Consider the following 12,460-nt stretch of genomic DNA (forward strand, 5'->3'; position numbering starts at 1 on the left):
GGATGTAGCTCAATCTCAAGCTTCTCCTAGCATTGGCAATGTCTCTCCATATGACTTATCCTCCTCAATGTCATCTAATCTGAAACCAAATCCAACCCCATCCTCCTCCATAGCCTGCCTCTCCAAATCATTGATGTCATCCTCTACAAACAATGGAGGTTGCTCTTGTGATGGCCAATCATTGTAAGGATCTATTATTAGAATATTATAATGTTTCTTTAATGGTCATCTTATTTCAATCTTTAGTTTCTTAGGTATTTTTTATTTACGTCTTTAGTTGACAATTGTTTCTTTTAGAAACACTATCTTTGTAAATCTCTGTCTTTCATCTCCTTTGTTTAAAACAACTACAACAAAATTGATTTACCATAGCATGGTATCAGAGAAAATCAATAAAATTTGGCAACTTTTTTAAGAAAAATTCAAGCCTCTTCTAATCTGAAACACTTAGCCTCTTCTAGTGCAGCTAACATTGTTCCAGTATGAAAGAAGAATAACAAGATCCACATTTTTGTGGATTTTCATAATTTAAATCAAGAATCATTGAAGGATAATTATTCATTACCAATCACGGATCATGTTCTACAAACAATGACTGGTTCTCAGATGTTATATATGCTTGATAGTTTCTCCAACTACAATCAAATTGAGGTTTGAGAAGATAAAAAATTTAAGTTTGCATTTATAACCCCAAGGGGTACATTTGCACACAATGAAATGCCCTTTGGATTGATAAATAAAGGCACCAGTTTTCAATAAGCAATGGATTTGGCGTATCATGACATTAAGGATGAATCCATTGTGATTTAGCTTTATGATCTCATTATTTTCTCCAAACAAAGGCAAGATCATGTGTATCATCTACGTCAAGTGTTGGGAAGGTGTTCCCGACATAGTATTTCTCTCAATCCTACAAGTCAATTTTGGGGTTTATGGAAGATAAGTTGCTTGGACATATTGTATCCAATCAAGGGATAAAAATTGATCTTGAATGGGTCAAATCAATTCAAAGTCTTTCATTACCAACTAGTAAAATTGCAGTTCACTCTTTCTTCATAAAGGTGAATTTCTTGCAAAGGTTTCTTTTAGACTTTGCAGAGAAGACTTGTTAGATTTCAAATATGATGAAAGGGTTTACAATTTTCCATTAGAGCATAGAGGAAAAGACTGCTTTCAAGGAGATCAAAGAAGCAATAACACATGCACCTGTGTTAGTCTGTCTCGACTATAAAAAGGAATTCATCATGTACAACTATGCTTCCAAGCATACTATGTCCAACTATTCTCATGCAAAATAAAGTTGAAGGGATTGAATCTCCTATCACATTAATGAGCTGCCCACTCAAGTCATACAAAATGAAGTACTCACCAATGGAGAAAAATGCCTTTGTAGTCATAAAGCCAATCAAATACTTTAGGTTCTACATCCTTAATTCTCATGTCATAGTTCTTGTTCTCGATACAACTATCAAGTCTATCTTGATGTAGCAAGAGTTTGGGACAAAGAGATGCCCCTAGTTGCTAAGATTCATGAGTATGACATTGAAATCAAACCCACCAAGCTGGTTCCCAGTAAAGGCTTGCGTTAGCTTATGGCTGAAAATAAACTAGAGGAAGAACTTCCAGAAGATTGCCAAAGCAATATGTGTCAGTACAACTAAGGAATGTTATTCCGACATTGCATACTTTCTCACATATCGAGAATGTCCTACATATTTGACTTACAAAAAAAGGAGTTTGAAACTCAAAGCATGTTTTTTCCTATGGGACAGTGGTTTGTATAAGTGTGCTCTTCTCTTCGTTGTGTTGACGAAGCACAAGTCATGTTATTGAGTCTTTCCATGATTTGCCTGTGCTGGTCACTTTTTAGTGCTAGCCACTCCTCACAAGATCCCACAAGCATAGTATTATTGGCCTACCCTTTCCAAAATTCATATAATTGGGTGCGTAAGTGTGATCAATGTCAACAATTTATTGGGAAACAAAAGCTCGCAGCGCTTGCCTTGAAGCCAGGTGTGATTGAAGAAACATTTCAGCAATGGGGTCTTCATTTCATTGGCACTATTAATCTGGCATCCAGTGCAAGCCACACATGTTATGACTCTAGCAAACTACTTTGTTTACCGTACAGGGTAAACGGTTTATTAATGCATTCAAACAGCAGACAAGAACATGTAACACAAAAGTATTCCTTTTATTATTCGCATATATACAGAAGATACTCCAATATTCGATATGATTGATTACAATGATGATTACAACCATGATGATCCAAAGTCCATTCCGGATGGTGTATATATACCTTTCCAAAGGGGTGACTCAACCGTCATGCGCCCATTCGGATACTATTCTGCCCGTTGGCTACAATATAGATTTTACCAACAACATCATCTCCCCCAAAAGAATAGTCGTCTTTGGATGACAATTAACAAAATATCCGAAACAAATTAACAAAACAGAATATTAACTAACTAACTGTAACAAGATAGATCTTTTTCCGTCACACCACTTTCACATTCGTCCTGTGCCTACACCAAACTAGTCTCCAAAAACACGTTGCATTTGTAGCATTTGCTAACACAATATTGTCTCCCTAGCCAATCTGACCTTAATAGCCACCTGTGCCACCTTCTTTGCTTCCACTCCTGGGTATGCTGAGCCAAGTGTTTGCTCTACTACCTCCAACTAGATGATCAGCTCCTCCCGAGCTCTCTATGCATCCACCAAGACAGCCTCATGCCAAACACCTACTCCGAGTGCCTCAAAGCGTAGCACCCCTCTCGAAAGGCTTCTCCAGTGCTCTCTCCACCTCTGGCATACAAATTCTCCAATGCTCTCTCCACCTCTGGCATACAAACACTCTATGCCTGTAGCAGCTCCAGGTCTCATCAACTGGTCACACTTCTGACAACTGATAACTGCACTAACTGGGGGTCCAGTAGGCATTGCCCCCACCAGGTCCTAGGGCAAAGCCCCAGGCACACTCCCTGTTGTGATACATACTTCACCAAGTGGGTGGAAGCAGTTCTTGTAAAGAATGCAACATCATCAATGGTGTGTTAATTCTTGAAGAAGAATATTAATTCCCGCTTCAAAGTTCCCAGTAAGATTGTCACAGACAATGTTGCAGTGCTCTCATCATCAAAGACACCACAATTTTGTTTTGAGTTTGGAATTACCATATCTCATGCACTACATCCCAAATTTTGACCTAATTTTAAATTTGTTCATAGCCATTAGATTGAACGGATTTTTCTTTCATAATCATGTGAAGTAGGTAGTTATTTATACCCACTGTATTAACTATTTAATGAGGATGGTCGATATCCATTATTTGTCATGTGATGTTTAACAGTTGCTTGATTTTGGAATTATGGTTAATAATTAAATTCTTTTAAATGTTAGAATGAAAATTATTATGGAACTTGCTATTATTGTGGAAATGTTGAATGACTAATTATAGGAGAAGATGAAGGGGGGAAGCATTGCTAAATGGGATCAACGGAATGGGATAATAGCTTAGTCCAATCATCAAGATGACAGGTATGATCTTAAATTGCCTTGGTAAGGACCTAGCAACTTAAACTTCAGGATACAATTGAAGCACCCGCATGAGCTATTAAGCAAACATTTTAAAGCATAAAATAATTTAATTAAAATATAATAAGCACCTCAACGGATTTTGAATGACCTTTTCATCACATAATTATAATAAATACCTATCTACATACACAAATATAAGAATAAAATGACACCATAATATTATTATTTCTTTTATAATAGTACGATGTCACCACATAATTATATCTACGTGCATGTAGATACATATAAACCATAATTATTTTCAATTTATAACCTTCAAATCTTTTTCCATCTTTTTTATTTCATTTTTCTTACTTGAAACCGATTGTAACACTTGGCATATTTATTTGGTGTTCAAGAGCCAAGACATTTCTTTTATGTTACGGCTTCTTGGAAGCCAAATAGACATTATCTTTTTATTTAAGAAGTCAAGAAAGAGGCGGAAGACATATTTTTCAAGCACCTGACTTGTATATTTCCAAGCACCCGACTTCTATATTTTTCAAGCACTTGACTTATATATTTCCAAGCACCCGACTTCTATATTTTCCAAGCATCCGACTTCCATCTACCACCCGATACCTCTGCAAAAACCATTTGATATATCTCAACACCTATTGCCAATCTCTTTTCTGCCTTGTATTAATCTTCCTGGTGAAAATGTGATATATTTTGTACTGGTTTTTATGTCTAAAGATCATTTCAAGGAAGAGTTGAATCACAGCGTCCAACTAAACTCCTATCTTCCAGATTATATCAGGTTACATGGTCAATCATGTTCCAAGCATTGCTGAATATTTCTTTATCAGATGTTATTAAAATCTGATTACCATAATAGTATATTGTAGTTATACTCATCATAAGTATTATAGGTTAGTTCCTCTTAAGAAAGAGTTATTTATGATGTAATGAAATCATGATTTAAATATACCATTTGGAAGTCAGAATCAATGATATTTTTGCAAGTCTTAAAAAACATATTCTTTCAAGTCACAAATTGTGATAAGCTGGAAACATATAATATTCATGAATCAGTTGAGAATCAACGGACAGAGCTGATTGCTCTAAATTTCTGAGCACCTAGGACTCACTAACTGTATAGCCATGGAAAAGGTAAAGAGGTGAGATGAACTCTACAATGACATGGAAATAAAGTTAGACATGATACAATAATCCTAAATTAATTTCATTTAATAGCTCATGCTTGTCTATAATATTGTTTCCCGTTGTCAAGTCGAGCGGTGGTGATTGGGTCATTAAACCCATTAGAAAAACCTTGGCTAAGGTCGTTTAAAGGCATGTTTTCCATCTATGATCACTTGATGTCAATGGTGCCAGTTATTCAGACATGTTCGTCCATAACTGTGCGGATATTCTAAACACCGAAATGCTCAGGTGGTTAGACTAAAAATATCCCAAGCCTGATCTCGAGGTAGGGAGGGCCTTTCTAATTCAATAGATTGTGTAGAGATAAGTATGGTTTGAGGTTGGGAGGTCAAGCCTAAGTCAATGCTTCTCTTCTTACCGAAAGCCGAGGCTTGCACAACCAACTAAAGACTCACCGGATATTACTTGTATGTTCTTCTTCTTTTCATGTTAAGCATTTACTTTACTTGTATGTAGAAAAAGATAGTTAATCATTATTCTAGTTATCATAGTTGATCATTGATATAGTTATTTCAGTTAATCATTATTTTACTTATTACAGTTGATCATTGATATAGTTATTTCAATTAATCATTATTTTAGTTATTTCAGTTGATCTTTGATACAGTTATTTTCAGTTAATTGCTATTATAGTTATTACATGGTTCTTTCAATTAATCGTTGGTAGTTAAAAGCAGTTAATGTCCCATGAAAAGGAATTCAGTTATTTGTTCAACAATTCGTTGAGAAAAACTCTTTATAAATCATCTTTGTTTTGCTTTGAAAAACCATTTGTTATACACCTAAATATTATCCTCAGGAAAATGGACAGGATGAGCCAAGTAATAAAAATATGGTAATAATTGTTCACAAACTCATGGATGATAATGAAAGAGCATGGCATAAGGCATCATTTTATTCTTTATGGGTAGAGATAATCACACCAAAAAAGAGTGATTGGTATGTCACCCTTTCAACTCCTCAATAATTCGAATCCAAGAAATTCTCATCACTTTAGAGCTTCCTGCTCTTAAGTTGGCAAAGGTTGTCAAGGAAGAAACTTTCCAAAATTCCTTAGACAAAAGGATTATGTTTCTTCATCAATTGGAAGAACAAAGAACACAAGTGGTAGATCGACTTGCAATACATCAACAAAAAGTCAAGGTAGTTTTTGTAAAAGGCCAAGCATAGGGAGTTTAAAGTTGATGATCATATCCTACTCTTGGATAAAAAGTGAGAACCAAAACGAATGCATGGCATGTTTGATTCTCTTTGGCATGGTCCTTTCACAATCCACAACATAGCAAAAGAAAACAGTTTCCTATTGGCCATTTGTGATGGAACTCCTTTCGTATAGTGTGCAATATTTGAAGCATTATTTCAAATGAGCTCCAAATAAGTACCCTTGTACATAAAGTCTAGGTCATTAGTTTCTAGTATTTTTGAGTCTTTTGTTTTTGGTCGCGTGACTCTATAACCCAATGAGGTAGATGAAGGTACTTACAAGTCTCGATTCTACAATACACTAAAGCAAACTAAAACGCCCATTTCAGCTTCCAAGCAAAAAGAGGTGCTCCTAATTTGCAATGGGGCATGCGTGTTTTACAACACAACAGACCATATGACAATAATCGTATTTGCCACTGTAGAACTTTAGCTTGCTCCTTTGTCATGTGGACACCCATCTTGTGGAACTGAACACTGAATGTTTCTTATAGCTCATACTATGAGTGATCCCAACAACTTGTTATTTAGCACATAACTCATTGCACTTGTTTGGGGATCATAGTGTGTGGCACACTCGACCATCAACTTCATGCATTGCATTATTGGAGGGAAGGCTGCTACTTGAACTATTTCATTCTTCACCATCCAATAGATACTAAATTTCAAAATTTCCTCTTAAGATTGAAAAGTAAGTGGGAAGAGATGAAATTCAAAACACGAAAACTATATATTCTCTTTACTAATAACTTTGATATCTTGTCTAGGAAACAATGAACTTCTTCATTTCACCTTCTAATATTGGACTTCAATCTCTTATCACTTAAATACAAAATGAGAAATTTGATCTCAAAGTTTTGAACATGAAGTGTCATATAACTCAATCACCAACTAGTCAATTTTGAATTCCTCAAGAAATGACAGTTGATCACTTCAATTCTGATTGAATTTCTACCATCAAATTACTCAAGACACTTACCTTGTTAGCTCATATCAAAAATATGGGTGTCTAAGGTCTAAATTTTGTGCGAAATTTGCTTCTAAATCTGATTTGCTTGCCCAAATCTGCAATTCAAACCTCCTAATCTTTTATTTTATTGGATATTATAAGCTTCACGCCCTTAGTTTGATTGGGTGTGATGATGCTCAAGGTCTGATTTTCAACTATTCTCAATGTCTCTTTGAAATTTTGACTTCTTGATGTGAAATTTGCTGAGTTTCTAAGAGCGGTCTGCTCTTCTTTTGATTCTGATTGTGTTTATTGTGAAATGAAATGAATTTCACTCCCTTATATAGGCGCCCACAGCCTAGAGACATGCCCCTTTGTCTGGGCTCACCTCCCTAGAGAAAAAATAACTGTTATAAATTCTGTTTTTGGTCTTCCAAAGACATGGGCATCTTTGTGTTTCCGTATGTATAGGGTCATCCCTCTTTGATGTCAAATGTGAGAATTCCAGAGGTAGTGAATTGATTTATTGCTAAGATGATATGCATCTCTCTCTGGTATGTCATTGGAGCTATTGCTCAATGCGATCTTTAGGGAAGAGATTGTAGTTGAAAGATGAGAATAGCTTTCTCATTACTAATCATGAGTATCCTTCCTTAACTGTTATTGCATTTCCTTTTCTTTGGTGGCTATTGTGGTAGAGATATCGTACTTTTGGATGGGACATGTTGCAGTTTGGGCCCATTGGCAGTGCGGCAACTCATCTTGGTGTGATGTGTCACTGTTGAGCATGCTACTTATGTAAGGGTCAACTAATCTCAAGCAAAGCATGGGTCATTGTTCAAGCTTTGGCAAAGAAATAAGGTTCCTTCAAACCAGTGGTTTAATTAAACATAATCAAGTTTGATAAGAAACCATTTAAAGGGCGTGGAATATCCTTGTTCCTTGGGCAAGTGAGTTGGAAGCTCAGATTTCGGTCTAGGACTAAATACAACCTGAACATAGGAATTCTATGTGAGCTGCAACTGTGAGCTCAGATTGTCATATTCATTGGTACAGTCAGAAATCTGATTTTCTGTCCCTATATCTTGTAGCAGAAAATTTCAATAACAAGAAATACATATCTTTTCAATTTACGCATTTTTGGAAAAAAAAAAAACTATGTTGTTTCAGTCGATGCATGTTCTTCTCTATTTCTGTGTTATAAAAATCTGCAAAACAAACCTATCAAGCAAACATCATTATGTCTGCAAATAAATCTAAACAGGAACTGTTTGATAAATTGCCTGCTTTGCCAAGAGGGGGAAGAGTGCAAGAAAATTGGTTTAAACCAGGGTAACATCTTTCATAAGTTGCAACATTCACCCTGCTGGGAGCTAAACACAGGAGTGAAATATGTAGCTTGATTTTTTTTCAGCTTAGCAGCCACCCATGAAGGGTTTCCAACGAACATAAATCATCCTTGCATTATGTCCAACCTCATATGCATGTTGCTCTGAGTTAAAAATGAGAAGCACGTCCAGTGGGACTTTGTAACTGAATACTGGGCAATTGACTGCTGAACTGAACTTTAATTTTGTCCCAAGTGGAGAAACGCCAATATTCATATAGAGTTGTTAGGTCATCTCATGACCTTCAACAAAACATTAAAATTACATTCTTTTGTCAATTGATGTAAGATTAATTGTTGATTCACAGGAAGAATTGGTCATAGAATGGACATGCTGCTGTTGATCCACTCCCACAAGCCGGTTTAAGTGCTGTTTCTTCCCATTCTGTATAGCACTGAATCTGACTAGAGGAAAATCAAGGTGGCTTCTCAACCTAGAGATGATTTCCTGAATGCTACTGCCCATTTTTCTTTTCCAATCATATCTGGTCAGTGTAGTGAAATTTCAGATACACATTCTATCAACAATGGTACTTTTCCTGGTATGATTATGATCAAGTTGATTGATCTGATCCATCTTCTTATATTTTAACATATTATAGAAAAAATTGCCTCGCTATTGATGGCTTGAGAGTGAGATTGAGACACCGAGTCCTATTGATGCTGCTACAGTTGACAGCATTCAGAGTTTCAAAGTGATTCTGTCGTAGTTGCTCGTGATTATACCAATGTCCAAATTGATATTCTAGATGCCAGTGCTGCGGATTATTGATTACGTCCATATTTTTCTCTAGTGTAGGAACTTCAAACATATTATTCTGTAGTAAGTTTCTCAATTCAAAGCCTTTTAAAAGTATAACTTAGAACTTTAAGCATCAGGATAACAAAAAATTTACCTCTAAAATAAGATTAGCCTTGACATAATATGCATGGCCAAGCAATTTATGAATAGATCATCTAAAATAAAATTAATACTATGCTTCATAAAAAAGTTCTACATATTTACCTTTGCTGATTTAAGATTTCTACACAGTAGGATTTTGTCTATTTGGTAAATTCTTGGGCAAGTTATGGTTTGAACTTTGGACTCCATTCAACTTTGGACCACTTCTTAAGTTTTAAGAAATGGTCACACTCTAAGTTACCCATAATTGTTATGCCACAACATTGCCACACGTCAATGGTTATGAGCTGTAGCCAGGAATTCCAAGTGATTCCTAACACCATTACATAACAACTCTTAGGACTTAATCAAACAAAAATTGTGAATAAAGAATCAATTAAAAAGATGAGTTCAATTTAAGCTTGAGAATCATAAAGCATACAAATATTGTTTTAAGGCTCTATTAGAATAATGAAGATAATGCACAAGGAAAATATTATAATATGTTAAACTGTGTCCTTGAGTTGAATAGGAAGGGAAGGAAACTCACTGACATCCATCTGCACCTTAAAGCCACGTCCCGCACAGTTTTATCTTGAAGGAGTGCAGCAATTTTGATATATTTTACAAAACTCGATTCACTTGCATATCTGAACAAGGATGGAAGAGATAATGTTAACTTTCACCCTCACCATTGGAAGGAAATAAAATACTAGAAAAAATTAATGTCTTTCAACAGAATAACATCTTTCTGCCAGAGATATGCAGGCAGTTTATAAATAGAGAGATTCCAAATGCACAATAGTAAATGCTTGATACTCAATAATAGTGGTCAGATAACCATACTCCCAAGTAAATAGTGATTGTTGTAAATAAAACTGTTAATTATGATTGTACATAACATAATAATTGCAGCTGGTAGTGTGGAATTTTATAAGAGCATATAACAGAGCATCAATTAGCAATTGGCAACAACATCAACAAAACTTTGTTAAATAAATAAGAGTTAGGATTTCTTCATAAAATATAGAAAAAGAAATTTTCTACCTAAAAAATCCCAAACCTACAAACTCTAGCAAATTGCTAGGATGATATCGAAAAGGAAGAATGAAATTGGAAAACTATAACATATCAATGTTTCTCCTGATGGGAAGATAATTTCAATTTAATTTTCCATTTCGCAAATTCAACTTTCTACACAAAAAATACCAAAAAGCTTTAAAAATAAACAATATAGAATTATATAATGTGCACCTACTAGTAAACATCCTAACATGATGCATTAATCCACCTTTTCATTACCTTCATTTTTTTAATATACAATTTTTCAATTAATGTCATAGGCACACTACTAGGATTCCAGCATGAAATGATAAGATATAGAGAAAACTGATTCGAAATTTAGGAAATACACAGCAAAGAGTGATACCAGATCGCCTAATTGAGATAGCTGTAAAATTTCATGATTATTCTTAATTTCAATTTCATAATTAGTATAAAACTAGATTACACTGAGTTTCCAGGGGACATTGGATATCTTTCCATTAGAGGGACACTTTTGGGCCATTTTTAAGGTGATAGCTGTTAAAAATTTGGAAACTTTTAAAAATACAGAGAAATTTTAAAAATACATATCATAACATTGATAAAACATTCATCATGGATATTGTAGAAGCTTGATACATTTATAAGGATTTGGAAAAATGTTCATTTAAAAAAACTTTCATTGTCAATGTGAATACATATTATATTCGAACTATAACAAAATGCCCAAAGGCTCCAAGTTTCAACCATGAAATGATATAAAACCTATGTTCCCCGGGGACACGTACCCGGCCTAAAACCCGGCATTTTGGGGATGGGGGGGCGGGTATGGGATGTCCCCCAGCCGTCCCCAAAAAGTGAAAAAAATGTAGGGGACGGCCAGCCGTACCGGTACGGAAAGGGGACGTCTAGATGTCTACCCGGCTGGCTGTCCCCCTTTTTTTTTGCATAAAATTAAAAAAGTTTAACATAAAAAAATATTTTAAAGCCTCCAACTTGGTCAGCCAGGGTGTCCCCACCCCTCCAAATGCCCTAAAAGGCAGTAGAGGCAGAATAGGAGCAGCAGGCTACTTCATTTTTCTATGTTTTTTTTTAATGTTGAACATCAACATGATTATGATACATTGATATTTATTACTTTATCGCAGCCCTCTACACTTTGGGCCTATAGCTTTGGGCATATTTTGATTTTGATTTTCAGATTTATCATATTTATCATTATGACATTATGATATTGACAATTGTTAATGTTCATTGTTCAGTGTTCACTGATATTGATATGCATTTTGACAATTTGGTACTAAAATCGGATATTATTTCCTAGATGGCATTCAAATGTTGTATGTTATTGTTCTATAATGTTTAAATGACATGTATATTTGCAAATTTCAATATATATTTTAAAATTTTCCTATATATATATATAGCCGTCCCCGTTTGCCGTCCCCCCGATCCCCAAAATTGCCAAAAAAAATTGCCATCCCGGAAACCTGTCCCGCCATCCCCATACCAGAAACTCGGGGGAATAGTGTATAAAACAATAAACATAGAACTACAAAAATAAAATAATATATTTCTGTCCATGATTAACAGATGGTAGGTCTAAGAGTCTAAATCAAGTAGATTTGATGCCTAACCTCCTCTTTCAACCACTGTTCACTCCTTGACCAGCTGCTCCTCTTGGTACACTTCTCTTTGTTTGTAATGTGAAAATGTTTTTTTTCCTTCTTTTTGGTTATTTTATGCTTAGATTATCCTTTGGCATTCTTTAATGTGGTTTGGATATCCTTGTGAGCATGAACAGCCTATTTTACAAATTCAAATATGTGTTTTTTTCAAACTAGACTACCAAGAGCGGCCCGGACCGTAGGGGATCATCAATAGCTGGGTTCATGAAGCTACTACAGGAGGAGACATAATGAGATATGTGGCCATAGCAAGATCACAATCAGGTTATAGTACAGTCACACTGTTCAAATCAAGAGATGGCTTTGGTACAGGGGGGTTTATCAGTTCATGTGCGAGTGGATGGAGTCTGGAAGACAAATCAATTGTTGCCTTCATAAGAGATATTACAATCAGTACTGATGCCAGTATTGGTTCAGTGACTTATGGACTAGTGATAAGTCAATAAGGCCATGTTATAAAAAATTGGTCTGAAGCGGTATTTTAGGGCATATAATAGGTACAGTAGATGGTTATAAAGGGCATGGTAGCGATAAGATTGTGAACAATAAATGATTGA

At 35.3% G+C, this 12,460-nt stretch overlaps 1 protein-coding gene across 4 annotated transcripts in view; it reads right to left on the reverse strand.

Moving 5' to 3' along the window:
* Nucleotides 1–12,460, reverse strand: part of LOC149553691 (uncharacterized) — a 122,661-nt gene that overhangs the window by 80,305 nt on the left and 29,896 nt on the right. For all 4 annotated transcript variants that reach the window (XM_089789069.1, XM_089789071.1, XM_089789068.1 and 1 more), the window contains exon 2: nt 9,722–9,821. In XM_089789069.1, the coding sequence (XP_089645195.1) occupies nt 9,722–9,821 (100 nt within the window). The remainder of the gene's footprint in view (nt 1–9,721; nt 9,822–12,460) is intronic.

Source organism: Cupressus sempervirens, chromosome 6, assembly GCF_028749045.1.
Source record: "Cupressus sempervirens isolate cs-2001-9-10 chromosome 6, ASM2874904v1, whole genome shotgun sequence".
Taxonomy (NCBI): Eukaryota; Viridiplantae; Streptophyta; class Pinopsida; order Cupressales; family Cupressaceae; genus Cupressus; species Cupressus sempervirens.